A 16,175-nucleotide genomic window follows, 5' to 3' on the forward strand; every position below is an offset into this window, starting at 1 on the left:
CATCAGGATTCAAGCAAGCCGGGCCGACGACGCCTGGAATGGCAGAAACCGGTCCCCGGAAGCTTGTCTCCTTTCTGGTGAAGAATTGGCTTGGTAGTTTGGTCTGCCCTGTTCCCATGATGCACTGGGCCAGGGACAGACTAATTTGCATATAGCCAGGTTCTGAGCTGGGATGGGGCAGTGAGCTAAATAACGGTGATGGATCAAGCCCTGATCTTTGGACTGGGTAAGAGTGGTCTGCTTAATTCAGACACTCTGTTCATCACCACCCCCTTTTCTGAATCATTTTGTCCACCATAAGCGTGGAAGGGTATACTCAGACATGAGTCCCTTGCTCACTGCTCCATCAGGATTCAAGCAAGCCGGGCCGACAACGCCTGGAATGGCAGAAACTGGTCCCCGGAAGCTTGTCTCCTTTCTGGTGAAGAATTGGCTTGGTAGTTTGGTCTGCCCTGTTCCCATGATGCACTGGGCCAGGGACAGACTCATTTGCATATAGCCAGGTTCTGAGCTGGGATGGGGCAGTGAGCTAAATAACGGTGATGGATCACGCCCTGATCTTTGGACTGGGTAAGAGTGGTCTGCTTAATTCAGACACTCTGTTCATCACCACCCCCTTTTCTGAATCAGATATTGTTCAGCACACATTAAAAGGAGCACACTGAAGACGAAGCTATAGAGCTAAAGCATCGATTCAGAATAAGAAAGATTGCAGGTGTGTAAGTGTGCGTGATTCATCGAAGTAAGACCCACAAATTGAAAAGGGGGGGCCCTCGGCCCCCCTGACAAAGCTCAGGTCCGTATTTACATCTTTAGTGTTTTATTGTTCTCCAAGCTTGGTGAAGCTCATCCCAATAGCGGCTGTGGTGAAGGTCGCTAGCCACTCACAAGCGCCTGCTGAGGCTGTCATGCACTATGGGCCGCATAAGTCCAACTCATCGTGGACAGAATTCCTATTTTGTCGTTTGACCAAGCATAGGCCAAGCATTAATTATAAGTCTGTCTTTCTTTGTATAAATTTGAATAAATGCGTAGGTGACTAAGAATTCTGCATTCTCCATATCGATAATATAGGTAGTCCCGGTGGTCGACACTTCTATCGCGCAGCTTGTTGTGGGCACTTAATCTAATTAGTTCAGGCAGTCAGCTGTACTAGAATGCCTAATTAGAGACGACAGTCACAGATGTTTCAAGGGCCCCTCCTCTTACAGGACTGGCTCCTGTCCATTCTCTCCATCCCAGGAGACGCCCACTCCATTCCGTGGGGTCGGGGGCGAGGCGGCTGTGCCACAATCAGCACCAGCAAGGAAAAGCTGAACGGCAAGTCAGGTCGTCAAACAAAAAGAGAATTTGCTAAAGTGGTGCGAGGATGTTTAAAAGTCACATCAACTTTCAGGGCTCTGTATAAATCAAATGAAATCGGGCTAACAGCTCAGAGAGATTAATCTTGATGATATGCTGTAGCTGAACATCATTTTAAACAGGCTGTTAGATTTCATTGCATTTTGGGAATCTGATGGCAGTTTGCCATGATCATACAAGCTCCATCAGTCTAGTTACACTTGCTCAGTTAGTCTACTTTTACAGTCTGAGCCCGGGTCTGTGCCACCACGGTGGTGAAAGAATGGCGCCTTCGGCACATCCTACATCCATCATGGCACAAGCTGGTTCTACTCAGTGCCTTCATTCTTTAATGCTGCGCTATTATCAGATTTATTATGCCTGGAAAATATACTATGCTTGTCTAATGCTGAAAAGCTGTACACCGCTTTACAATAGATAGATTTAAATAGAGATGAGACAGGCGCTGCATTGAAAAACCACATTCAACTTGTGGGGCTACCATAAAAATGCAATTATGGCTAAACCATGTTCTATCTACACTTTAGGAGGTACTTGAGCAAAAAGGATTTCTATTACTTAGAAATAGAGACGATGCAGTTATTACTCGTGGCTGTAGGAGAGAGTTTAGGGTAATAGGCAGAATGACTTACAGGTAGGTGTTACATGGGTGGTACACGGACGGTCTTGTGCATTCGCCCATTTATTTTGACACAACCCCATATTTGCAAAGACTTGTAATCACGGGTGTGTACCACAATGGTTTGCCTCCCTGAGGCTGGCATGACAAGGAAAAAGATCTTTATTCCTCAGCGTTACTTCCTCTTTACCAATGTGCTCCATTAGGCATACGTACTAGGAGGATATGGCCTCAAAGGATAGGTTTTTACAGGAAGGTATCCTGTACAAAAAACCTAGCCTGCTCAAGTTTGCCAGCGCTTACAGAGAGCATACCTGAGCCATATCTTTGAAAACCTTTCTCCTTTCAACTTCACTTGCGGTGCTGAGTTCTATGAAATGTTAGTTACGATGCCGTTCAAATTGGAAACCAAAAGATTCCTGGGAAGCAAATTCTCACTCTAAGTCGGCTAGGCTCACGGGATTGGATGACATTGTTTGTATTATCATGGTACCTCCACTTGATACAGTTCTTCTATTCTGCATATTATTACCCCCTTCGTTACCTATTTAATTCTGCTTATTGTATGGTCTTCCTTTTCCCAATTGTTGCCAGGTTTTAACAGGGGATCTATACTTACTGAGGGAGGCATGCTTAACATATTCAACAATTTTCTTAACATGGGGGGGAGGAGGCCAGGCCTACGTGGAACGGCCTCTGCGAAGGTTCACCCAGGTACACTCTCACCATGAACTTCGAAACACGTAGTTGCGGAGGTGCTTCGGAATACAGGGCCTGTGTCTAAAACCCTAGGCACCAAAGGGTGGTACACGTAAGCTTTGTGGGAATGCCGTGTCGCACAGACCCGTGCAGACACGTTTGTGTGGACAGATTTCAGAAATGCCAATAGCAGTGGCCAGGAAAGAAATGTGCTGGGCTGCAGCATACCTTGTTAGTAACTATGAAAGCGCTAATTCACGGCATTTCACACTATGTACTGTCCTTAAGTAATGATGGATGGGTTATTGCCTTCACTGTTGACCACAGGTCTATTCTTTCATGTAGGTCATATTACCAGGCACACTCATTGTAGTACTAAGTTAAATGCTCTGCATGTGACTCAAACTGATGCTATGTTAGACATCACCACCCCCAATTTTTTAATCGTTTTGGCCACTACAGGTGTGGCAGGGTATGCTCAGACACGAGTCCCTTGCTCACTGCACCATCAGGATTCAAGCAAGCCGGGCCGAAGACGGCTGCAATGCCAGAAACCGGTCCCCGGAAGCTTGTTTCCTTTCCAGTAAAGAATTGGCTTGGTAGTTTGGTCTGCCCTGTTCCCATGATGCACTGGGCCAGGGTTCTGAACTGGGATGGTGCAGTGAGCTAAAAAACGGTGATGGATCAAGCCCTGATCTTTTGACTGGATAGGAGTGTTCTGATTAACTCAGATACTCTGTCCATCACCACCTCCATTTTTTAATCGCTATGTTAGACAATTGCAGTTGCAGGTTCGATGGAAATGTACCTAGTGCTGATCGTAGCTAAAGCTTAGCATGTGATTGCAACGAATACGGGCATGTGTACTGGATCTTTTGTCAGGAAACAAGAAACACTAATCCTTTGTATTTGTTTTTCATTTATGTATGACCGGACCCATGGTTGTTACCCGGGAAGCGCTCCACACCACAACTGCAAGAAGGGGACCAGTACACCTGGATCAGGAGCTGCAACCAAAGGCCGCAGCTGCCCAAAGGCGTCAACTGTGATGGGCAGTCAAGTCAACGGCTCAAGCGGTGCCAGCGGGAAAAGGTGCTACCCATGCATTATGGTTGAATTTCTCAAACCTGTTACGCGGGGGAGGAACTTGCTGTGGGGCGTCAGGGTAATTTCAACTGCTCAACACAAGCGACAGAAGGAGCAACAGACACTGGTGACTTGGATTGTGGGCCACTCTTATGTGAGGCGCGCTGAAAGTGTCTTTCTTTCAGGTGACATGAAGTAAAGAGCTGAGCAAAAGGGGTTTTCAGTCTCCTTCTTTGGGAGGGGGGTTTATGTCGCGGTCAGTTCAGAGAATATTTTCAGAAAATCCTATCCCAGCAGCCCCCCCTCCCCCCCACAGTCAGTGGTGATACTTCACCTGGGGGAGAAGGAGCTGGCCAAACTAGGTGGGCGCACCCTTATAGAGGACATCATCTCCATGGCAGGGTGGGTGGCCAGGTCGGGTGGCACGATAGTTTGGTCCAAACTTATAACTTGGTGGCAGTGGCGAGGGGGGGGGGACTCGGCCGAGGCGTTGAATCACTCGGTAAAGAGGATCGACGCGCAATTGGACAAATTACTTCGAGCCCCCCAGTTGCAGACAATCCCTCATGGGCAGGGGGAGTGCATTTTGGGGGTGAACATTCCTAGCTACGAGACTGGGTATACTTAACGGAGGCAGGGAACGTCCGGTGATTTAATAACATAGTGCCATGGCTAGTGGGATTTGCGAGGCGATCATGACCTTGCTAGGAGTAGGAAGGGGGAGGCCAGATCGTCGGTCAACAATTCTGGCCTGTGGCGGTAAGGTCATGACCGGTGAGCAGCTATTTTAAGGTCTGAGGGGGCGGCATCATCCTTTGGAGGTGTCCGCCCAGGGGGAGGGGTAACTGGCCCCTCCCAGAACTTCAGGGGCAGGTATAACTGGTGCTGCAAAGGGGCGCGGGTAGGAGAGTCACGCTGTCCTTATGGCTGGTAGCCACCCCGCGTGTACTCATGACGTCAGCGAATGGCGCGAGTAAGGGCCCTCCTTCAGTGGGTAAATAGAGTTCACGGCGTGGACCGAGTAATTAACGGGCTCGGCTGCGCATGCGCACACACATATTGTGGTGAGGCGCAGCTTGTAGGACCTGACACCGGGTAGGACCTCGCCATATGGCCAGTAATCTTAGTATGCAAAATTTCAGAGGAGGATGTTAGATTCGGTTAGGAAACAAGCTGTATTAGAATCTTGTTAAGGTTAGCATATCTTACTTGTTGATATGATTGTATCGAATGTCCCTGAATATTTTGCATACAACTGTACCTTTTGGTTTAATAATTTTATTCTTTTGTATCTTAATAAATACGGCCGGGGGGTCCCGCGATCCCCCGCCTTCCAAAGACAATCAGGTTTCATGTCAGTGTGTCCTGGGTTGATGTGGGTCTACAGGGAGGGGGGCGGTAGCCGTTGCTGACCATGTGAAAAGGGGGGGCCCTCGGCCCCCATGCCCGCATGGCGGCACCGCGACCCCTCTCTTCCCCATGACTTCCGGTGGTGGGGGGGCGTGACCTCCCGGCGTCCAGCGATGACGCGGGGGGTGCGCGCCGCACCACCGGTTGGCTGCCGCCTGACCCCTGACCCGGAAGGCATTGCGCAGGCTTCCGGGTCGGAGGGGGGCGGCTGGGGGGCAGGGGGAGGGGGCGTGCCGCCCCCTCCCCGCGCCCCTAGGATAAAGGAGGGGGGAGCGCTCAGGTGGCCCCTTGTCGCCTGGACGCTCCCCCACACTGGTCGTGCCCCGCGTCCGGGGCCTCCTAATTATCCCCACCCACCATCCCTGGACCACTTCAATTTTTGGTGCATAATGTATACCCGTATTATTGTGTGTATTGACGTGTATTAATTACTTATTTCCCGTTTAGGAAGTGGTTTTGAAACATAAATGTCGGTTGCATTAGTGTATCGTGTTTATTGTATACCTGTTTTATTGTGTGTATTGACGTGTATTAATTATTTCTTTCCCATTTAGGAAACAGCGTTGAAACATAAAATGCCGGTTGCAATTTTGTTTAGGCCTTTTTTCCCTAGTAGCCTGACGATGGTACGTCATGTCGTGTTTGATTAGTTAGTGTAGTTGTCCTTTAGATCTTTTTTCCACAGGTCGTCGTATTTATTAGGGTATGGACATGCGGTAAGGTCATGACCGGTGAGCAGCTATTTTAAGGTCTGAGGGGGCGGCATCATCCTTTGGAGGTGTCCGCCCAGGGGGAGGGGTCACTGGCCCCTCCCAGAACTTCAGGGGCAGGTATAACTGGTGCTGCAAAGGGGCGCGGGTAGGAGAGTCACGCTGTCCTTATGGCTGGTAGCCACCCCGCGCGTACTCATGACGTCAGCGAATGGCGCGAGTAAGGGCCCTCCTTCAGTGGGTAAATGGAGTTCACGGCGTGGACCGAGTAATTAACGGGCTCGGCTGCGCATGCGCACACACATATTGTGGTGAGGCGCAGCTTGTAGGACCTGACACCGGGTAGGACCTCGCCATATGGCCAGTAATCTTAGTATGCAAAATTTCAGACTAGGATGTTAGATTCGGTTAGGAAACAAGCTGTATTAGAATCTTGTTAAGGTTAGCATATCTTACTTGTTGATATGATTGTATCGAATGTCCCTGAATATTTTGCATACAACTGTACCTTTTGGTTTAATAATTTTATTCTTTTGTATCTTAATAAATACGGCCGGGGGGTCCCGCGATCCCCCGCCTTCCAAAGACAATCAGGTTTCATGTCAGTGTGTCCTGGGTTAATGTGGGTCTACAGGGAGGGGGGCGGTAGCTGTTGCTGACCATGTTGCCGGCCGCAACGGTGCACAGCTCCACGGTTCCCACGCCTCCTGCTAAGCCTTTAAAACTCTCATATACTGCTTGTGCCTCCGCAAAATCCGCTAGTGGATAGTAACGCTGCAGAGTTTCTCTACCCTTCCTATAAAAAAGGTGACTTTAAAATGCTTCTTCTGTGCCTACCAGTCTCCAGTCTCATAACGAGACCTCTGATTCCAAGAACTTCCACTTAACACAAAACGGATGCACAGTGAAGCGCGCCTATTTGTTTTGCAATCGGCACCCGCCATCTCCCCCAAATCAGCCTGATGCTTGTGTATACATGTCAGCTATTGGGGTTTCTGCTTCCCTCCTTGGTTTTGCAGGGATTCCTTGTTGTTCATGTCAACAGTGGTGAAACGTGGGACGCATGCATTTCTCTAATCAATTGATTGGTAAGTAAATGACAGAACGTAACTCTTGTGGGCACCCAACAACCCGGAGGCCCTGGTGCCATTACACTAGCTGCACTATGAATAGCTTGCTTGTTACGTCACTGCTCCTCATATGGCTGGAAATAAACAGCAGCATTTGGAGTCAGTGCCAATACACACCCCCTCTCTTTGTCCTGCTCTTCAAGAACTTCACAGCTAGACACCTTCTGTACACACAGAACCCCACCCACTTCACTCTTCCAACGCAACTCCTTCTCCTCCAAGCTCGAATCCAACACATACTAACATGCTGCCTTTGCAGGTTAGTGCACCATGTTTTTATTAGGAGAGATTTATCGCGAGCTGCAATGACAAAGCGGCAGCGTCACAGCGTAGTAGGTTTGCTCAGTACTTCCCTGGATTCCTTACTCGCCCTTGTGCATTTCATACCCAGACCAAACTCCCCCAACATCTGGCACTCTACAGCTTTTTTAAATACACCATAAACCACAGCTCGCCCTGCAAAATATGGTTCAAGCGCCTCCATATGGGTGTAGGCAGACCACCCATCCATATCTTTACAGACAACACATTTCACATTCTTAATAGCTGTGCCGTGGTCGGAAAGTTGTGTGCTTTTTAAATCAATTTAGCGAGACTTGTGGCGGTTGTTTTCATCGAGACCTCAGCATACAGTTTACTGTGCGCATTGTGGCACCTGTATAGTGTCTTAGTTTTGGTAGAGAGCTGCTGTTGTAGGGAGCTCTCACACAACCCACACACACCCTCAGCAGTTGTGCTTCTGCTCCATCAAAGCTCCTCTTCCAAGGACTTCCTCCTCCCTGTTTTGATCAGTTTGTGGCTTAAACCCTCTGGATAGCTGTGCATGCAGCTGTGTGTCCATGCGAGGCAGCGTACAAGTGGTTATGGTGTGCTCCCTACTCCCTGTGCTTTATCAGAATTAGTGTGAAAGATTATGTGAAGCAGAGTTTAAAACCTGCTTGGCAGCATGCAATATTGCTATCAGCCAACGATCAGCCTTGTTGGTGGGAGCCATGAGACATGCATCTGGGGCTACCCCTTGCAGAAACAAACAATTTAACCATAATGTTTACTCTTTTGTGTCAGAGGGAAGCGCCGGGATCCTCTCCTGTTAGTTAGTAATGGGGTCACATTAGACTTGTGAAAGAATAGCACACAGTGACACAGATGGACAGAGCATGTGGTAGGCCGGTATCTGATATGCATCCGATTAGACTGACAGTTTTGGCAGTCTTTCTCTTTGTTAGAACAGCTTCTCAATTGCTTTATTAACGGTTCCTGCTTTCTCAAATGTGCTTGAAAATGCACAATTTGCCCCTCGTAGGCGGTTCCGGCACGATCGCTGCACTCGCTCACCCGCCGCAAAGCAGGTCGATAATTGTTTTACAGCTCACCACTTTCAAATGTCACCAGCCGCCACTGCTAAGGGGCTAAAATGTTTGAAAAGTCTAACAATTCAGCAACCAAATCCATCGTGCTTAAAAGATGTAGAATGTTTGTCTTGCCAATTTTCTTATTACAAGTATATTCACAAGTTCCCTAAGTCGCAGAATAAAAGTGGAAGGTCTGTTTTTATTCAGGCTGTATATTTAATCAAATCTGTTCTTGGGTCAGGAGACTCACACAAGATATCGTAGTTTAAAAAAAAACAATGTATTAGACATAACATAACTGGAATAAAAACTAATGGACACGTGGAGGGGTATTAGCTGAACTTAAATATCAATGAACCTTCTTCAGTCACAAGCAATAAACTAAATATTGGGGATTAGTTCAACTATAAATATTAAGAGTAACAATATGATATTTCACGTGAAAAAGTATTTAAATATTTTAAATTATTTCAAACAGGCAAGGTCAAGGGAGATACAATCATGCAAATTGGCATGACCTACCTCATACATTTACTTCTACAAACCTGCAAAGTCTTCAAGGAGATCTTTGTTGCTGACGTTTTTGACATCAGCCTCCAGGAAGTAAGAAAATGGCAGGAGAAGGATCCTGGGGCAATCGATCTTTCATCAGCTGCAAATATATTTTGCGAACTTGAAGGGCACAGGTATGTATCCTAAAATCTTACCAGCTCTTTAAAGATGTTTCTGTGATTATCCCATCTAGGACGTGTATAAATTGTTTGTCAGAATGGTCTTCTCTTACTATGTCCTGCATAGATACTAGTCAAACTGCACTACTTTCACTTTTATAGGGTTAAGGAAAAATAGGTAAGACTTTTGACTTTCTGATCAGAATTTCAACATGCAGTGTAAAAATTGTGTGGCTTTCCTACAATGTTTTTACATACTGACAATATTGTAGTAAAAACGTGCTTTCACAGAGAACATACAAAGAGCCAACTTGCACAGAAGCATGTGGATACACAACAGAAACTGGCACAGATGGATTGCAAACATGCATTGGATATCGGTACATGTGCACACAAAGCAGACACACATTATTTTTATGCCTTTGCAGTACATCCATGTATGGTGTCCAGGGGCCAGTTTGATTTGCATGTGCATGATTTATTGTACCTGTCAGCTATAAGTATGTTCTCATAGCTAATGGAATTTGCAACGAAAAGTGGCATTGATTAACACAGAATGCAGAATCGTTCATCTCCCTAGTAGGATGTTGCTGCTCCTCTTCTTACCACAACACTAGCACACGATGGAACTGACAACTGACATATTCTTTATAACTTGCAAATTGATGCTGCCATAAAAAGTGATATCTACTATACTATATGTAGCTTCGCTTGATTTATGTGAAGAATATATGTGTGACAAACTACTATGATGCTTGATTGTACATTTCAGATGTAAAATTGTCACTAATGCATTGAAATGTAAATATGATGATAGAATCCTCTATGAGCCACTAATGAGTAACTGACAAAGAGCCAGATGTAGGTAAATGAGAAATACCGATTTCTTAATAGCGAATTTTACCGATTCACTATTAGGAAATCGGTATTTCCTATGTAGGTAAAGATTTGGTACAAAATACTGAATCCTTAATATTCCTTATTACCGAATCAGTAATTGATATTCAGTAATAAGAAATACTTATCCATTCATTTCTATGGGCTTGGAGGCCCATAGGAATGAATGTGAAGACATTCAGTATTAGCGATTTGGTATTACCGAATCAGTAATACCGGGAGGTATTTCAAGGGTGCCAGGGCATCCAAAGGACACCATGTTGCACCCCTGAAATGTGCATGTGTGGCACACATACATGCCCTAAGAGCATAGATGTGTGCCACATGACACTTTAAAAAAGCAAAAAACTGATTTTTTAAGGGAAATCGGTAATTACCACCAACTTGAAGTTGGTGGTAATTACTGATTTCTTAAGGCTCAAAAGCACTCTTTAATGTGCTTCCTACATTGCATTGCAAGAGCAATAAGGAATCGGTATTTACCGATTCCTTATTTACCGATTCCTTACCTACATTAGGAATGGCTAAATACCTGTCGGTAGCGCTGAAATTGACCAGATTTCGGCGTTACCGACCGGTATTTAGCCACCTACATCTGGCCCAAAGTGTCTAAGCAAAGGCTAAAAAGGCCTGATAAAAAGAAGTCAATTGTAGAAAGCCACTGCCTGCCTCCCTACTGCCTTTATAAATAATATGACACATCTGGTTCTGCTGTGAAGCCAGACCTGAAAAGGAAGTATGCTGATTTATTTTATCTGATACAGTTGTGTTCATCCCAATATTATTGGGGTCACACCCAATAAGCCCCAAACCCCTAGAGGAAACTTACCTTTGTTGAAGAATATTGAACTCACAGGAGTCTCTGACTTCCTCTCAAGTGAGTTATGAATTATCAGACAGGTAGTGTCAGTAGTCAGCCACACCTGTCCAAGAATCTCTTATCTTCAGGGTTATAGATGTAATCGTGTCTGTGTACTCCAAAAGCACTCACATACACTGTTATATTATTAAGCACAAGTTGTCTGAAATAATGTGTATCAGTATGATTAAAATTATTATAAACAACTCACCAAATAAAAGCAAAAGATAAAATTGCCCTAATCATATTTCTTCAAATATCTAATATATTTGTCCTTTCTAAGCCTAATTTGTCTGATTTTTGTCAGCCATCTAATCTATTTGCCTGTGTTGGTTCCCTTAGAGGCTTATTATGAGTATGGCAGTCCTAGCACCGCTGTACTCATTGTCTGACCGGCGCCACCCCTGTGGGTCCTCCTGCTGTGTTCAGAGTGTAGCAGTCAGACTGGCATAGGACCGCCACCTCCACCCAGATCCAGGATCCTGCAGAGGTGGCGGTGTGTGAAGGGGCAGGAATATGCTGGTGAGGCGGATGCAGGCACTTCTGAGCATATTCCGAGTTGAATTCCCTCACCATTTAATGACGGTGAGCCCGTCATGAAAAGGGTAGTGGAAATGAAAGTAAGAAGGCCCTAACGGGCCCCCTGTCAAATTTGCCTGTGAGGGTGCAGAAGGGGGGGCACGTATTGTTCCCCCCTATGATTAAACATTATCCATACCATACAGTGCAGGAACATGATCCAGGTGCAGTCACAGAGTCAATCTGCATGTTAGACTCTCCTATGAACTTACCTTTGTTGAAGAATATTAAACTCACAGGAGTCTCTGACTTCCTCTCAAGTGAGTTATGAATTATCAGACAGGTAGTGTCAGTAGTCAGCCACACCTGTCCAAGAATCTCTTATCTTCAGGGTTATAGATGTAATCGTGTCTGTGTACTCCAAAAGCACTCACATACACAGTTATATTATTAAGCACAAGTTGTCTGAAATAATGTGTATCAGTATGATTAAAATTATTATAAACAACTCACCAAATAAAAGCAAAAGATAAAATTGCCCTAATCATATTTCTTCAAATATCTAATATATTTGTCCTTTCTAAGCCTAATTTGTCTGATTTTTGTCAGCCATCTAATCTATTTGCCTGTGTTGGTTCCCTTAGAGGCTTATTATGAGTATGGCAGTCCTAGCACCGCTGTACTCATTGTCTGACCGGCGCCACCCCTGTGGGTCCTCCTGCTGTGTTCAGAGTGTAGCAGTCAGACTGGCACAGGACCGCCACCTCCACCCAGATCCAGGATCCTGCAGAGGTGGCGGTGTGTGAAGGGGCAGGAATATGCTGGTGAGGCGGATGCAGGCACTTCTGAGCATATTCCGAGTTGAATTTCCTCACCATTTCATGACGGTGAGCCCGTCATGAAAAGGGTAGTGGAAATGAAAGTAAGGAGGCCCTAACGGGCCCCCTGTCAAATTTGCCCGTGAGGGTGCAGAAGGGGGGGCACGTATTGTTCCCCCCTATGATTAAACATTATCCATACCATACAGTGCAGGAACATGATCCAGGTGCAGTCACAGAGTCAATCTTCATGTTAGGCTCTCCTATGAACTTACCTTTGTTGAAGAATATTGAACTCACAGGAGTCTCTTACTTCCTCTCAAGTGAGTTATGAATTATCAGACAGGTAGTGTCAGTAGTCAGCCACACCTGTCCAAGAATCTCTTATCTTCAGGGAAATAGATGTAATCGTGTCTGTGTACTCCAAAAGCACTCACATACACTGTTATATTATCAAGCACAAGTTGTCTGAAATAATGTGTATCAGTATGATTAAAATTATTATAAACAACTCACCAAATAAAAGCAAAAGTTAAAATTGCCCTAACCATATTTCATCAAATATCTAATATATTCATCTGTTCTAAACCTAATTTGTCTGATTTTTGTCAGCCATCTAATCTATTTGCCTGTGTTGGTTCCCTTAGAGGCTTATTATGAGCATGACAGTCCTAGCACCGCTGTACCCATTGTCTGACCACCGCCACCGCTGTGGGTCCTCCTGCTGTGTTCAGAGTGTAGCAGTGAAACTGGCACAGGACCGCCACCTCCACCGAGATCCAGGATCCTGCAGAGGTGGCGGTGTGTGAAGGGGCAGGAATATGCTGGTGAGGCGGATGCAGGTACTTCTGAGCATATTCCGAGTTGAATTCCCTCACCATTTCATGACGGTGAGCCCGTCATGAAAAGGGTAGTGGAAATGAAAGTAAGGAGGCCCTAACGGGCCCCCTGTCAAATTTGCCCGTGAGGGTGCTGAAGGGGGACACATATTGTTCCCCCCTATGATTAAACATTATCCATACCATACTGTGCAGGAACATGATCCAGGTGCAGTCACAGAGTCAATCTGCATGTTAGGCTCTCCTATGAGCTGGAGAGACCGCTGCCATGACACTGCTGTCGCACCACCCACCCACCCTGAATTCAACTCATAATCCAGAGGGTGGGTGCACTACAGGCTTGGCAGTCCTTCTGTGAGTGCAACGGTTGCAGTCTCATAGAAGGACCACCAAACTAATTGTATGCGTGGAGTTCTCCACCCAACTGCAGAGTCTCCACAGTTGTATGATTACAATTCATAAAATTTTACTTTTAGTTTGTAAATATCAAAAGGCCCTTAGAGTTTGCAGGGATAGTGTTGTGTGCATTTCTAGGTGGGTCTACCTGCAACTGTAGGTGAACATGCGCACACCTATATGTGTAATGTGAATTAGTGTACCCTTGCATAGTTTCATGCTGTTAAAATGCACAAACATGTACTCTCCCCAAGGGTTAGAAGATGGGATTCAAGAGGGCATATAGTTGTATTTTTTTCAGTGGATAAATAAAACAAAGGTCAAAATGTAAATGCAAACACATCTGGAAATCTTTGTGAATCCCATGAAAGTCAGAAATGTGCTCCAAATATTGAGGTTATACAATGGGATCAAAATTCCTGCTTTTCAAGTTGGCTTTTTTGTTACATTGGCTGATTGTATATCTTTTTTTAAGTTCAAATTGATTTTATTAAGTTGAAACAATACAATATTGCATAAGACACAGTAATAATAATTATAAAAGAATTACATATAAAATATCAATAGAAAGTAAATAAAAAGAAAAACAGAAGTAAAATACAGTCAGTAAAATCATATATAAATAAGAGAACAACAGGAAATGGAATATCAGTCTATAAAGGAAACTTAGATGTTCTACAATAATGTATAGTATAAGACACAATTTAGGATAAATTACATAACAACAACATAAGGGAAGTTTAGGCACTTCTTGTTGACGGGAAGTAGGTGGCACTCATGTGACTCATGTCAATGAACGTCGTGACCATAAATCTAGACATTTTCGTGCCAAGTGTAGTGGATACACAAAAGGCGTGTCCAGTCTGTGATTATAACAAACAGCATACAACCATGCCTGATAGGATCATTTAGTAAAATCTTTCCAATTTTTGGTGATTTGTTGAAAGGCCACCGCCAATAATAGATCTATGACCCGGACATTAGAGGTGCAGCCTATCCAAATAGGGGATAAACTTCCTAAAAAGATATGTGGTATAGACAGGGGGTGAGCAGAACTAAAAATGGCATTAATTTGAGACCACACCTTTTCCCAAAAATCCCTAACCAATGTGCAATGGAAAAGCATATGGCATAGATCAGCCCGTGGTGTTGAACATGACCAACAAGCATCAGGAAGATGAGAGTGACGTGTATTAAGAACTAATGGAGAGATTAAGAGCCTATTATATATGAAGAAAAGTGTCTGTGTGGTATTTGCAACCCTAGAAACATTTCTAAGATTAAGCCATATATTGTCCCAAAGATCTACAGTCCAGGAGGAATCCAACTCTTTTTCCCAAAACATTTCTACCTTGGTTTTATCTCTTAAAGTAGGCGAGGTATGAAGAAATTTATATATGGCAGATGCCTTGGAATTGTTAATAATAAGTGATCTCAATTTATCACTATGAGGAGCAGATGAGATAGGGGATGTGCAATGCGTATACGCATTTTGAACAGTTTTTCATAAAAGAGAATATTTAGAACTGAGATTAGAAGGTAAATTGAATGAGGCACGGAACTGTGTAAAGGATAAAGGTTGACCATTGTCAAATAATTGATGTACATAGATCAGGCCACGTTGTCTCCAAGATTTCCAAAAAAGAGGTTTATTATTTATCGTGATAAGGTTATTATGCCATAATGGAAGGTAGAGACAAGCTGTAGGGGGAATAGGCAGGAGTATTTTAGAGGTACATTTTATTGTAGGGGAAGAATCCGACTATGGTTTACGCATGAAAAATAGATATTCCTGGAACGAAAAAGGTGAAATAAAAGATTGCTCGAAGGTAGTCTAGAGAGGACGATTAACAGAGGGTTCAGAAAACCAATGTGACACTTGATGTAATAAAAAGGATTTATGGTAAGTAGGAAAATAAGGGAAATTAGTCCCACCCTCTGTTTTTGAACGAATTAATTTTAAAATGGACATACGCAATTTTTTATTCCTCCACAAGAAGGAAGATAAGACGGAATTAATTTAAAAAAAATATTTTAAAGGAATAGATACCGGAATATTAGAAATTGTGTATAATAGAAGAGAGCATCATTTTTATGGTGTCTAAACAACCCCACCAAGATAAATATAAAGGATGCCATGTCGTTGTTAAAGATGAAAGCCTTTGTATACAATCGTCCAAGCAACGAGATATCATTCCTGATATGGAGGAAGTAAAGTGTAAGTCTAAGTATTTAATATATTGAGGTTTCCACATGAAACCTGAAGCAGTGAAATCAACTTTGAAAGTATATTTGGTAAGGGGTAAGATTTCACATTTATCTTTATTCAGCTTGTAGCCAGAGACAGATGAAAACAAATCAACTTCTTCTAAAAAAGCGGGAAGGGAAACCTGAGGTTGCGAAAGGAAGAGAAGGACATCATCAGCGTAAGCCGCCATTTTAACAGTAGTATCTTTAAAAGTGAAACCATGAATGTGAGAATTTTGGCGAATCCGCAACAGAAAAGATTCTAGAGCAAGATTAAAGAGAAAAGGGGAGAGGGGGCAACCCTGTCTAGCACCTCTGCCCAGATGAAAATACGAAGACATTGCATTATTGGGTGAGATAGCTGCTCTTGGATTAGAATATAAAAGAGAAATGAAAGCAGTGATTTTTGGGCCAAATCCAAACCATTTTAGTGTACTGAAAAGGTAAGGCCATTCAACTCTATCAAAGCCTTCTCTGCGTCCAAGGCTATGGCTGCCAATGAGTGGTTAGTATGCGAGACCTTGGAAAGAATACCAAAAAACAACCGAGTGTTATCTGTGA

General features: G+C 44.2%; 1 protein-coding gene across 2 annotated transcripts in view; it reads left to right on the forward strand.

Annotated features, from left to right (window-relative positions):
- The window catches only part of LOC144753799 (nicotinamide N-methyltransferase-like), a 501,337-nt gene that overhangs the window by 440,215 nt on the left and 44,947 nt on the right, over window positions 1-16,175 (forward strand). For both annotated transcript variants that reach the window (XM_078641370.1, XM_078641371.1), the window contains one exon: window positions 8,847-9,054. In XM_078641370.1, coding sequence (XP_078497496.1) covers window positions 8,847-9,054 — 208 coding nt within the window. The remainder of the gene's footprint in view (window positions 1-8,846; window positions 9,055-16,175) is intronic.

This window comes from Lissotriton helveticus, chromosome 5_1, assembly GCF_964261635.1.
Source record: "Lissotriton helveticus chromosome 5_1, aLisHel1.1, whole genome shotgun sequence".
Lineage (NCBI taxonomy): Eukaryota > Metazoa > Chordata > Amphibia > Caudata > Salamandridae > Lissotriton > Lissotriton helveticus.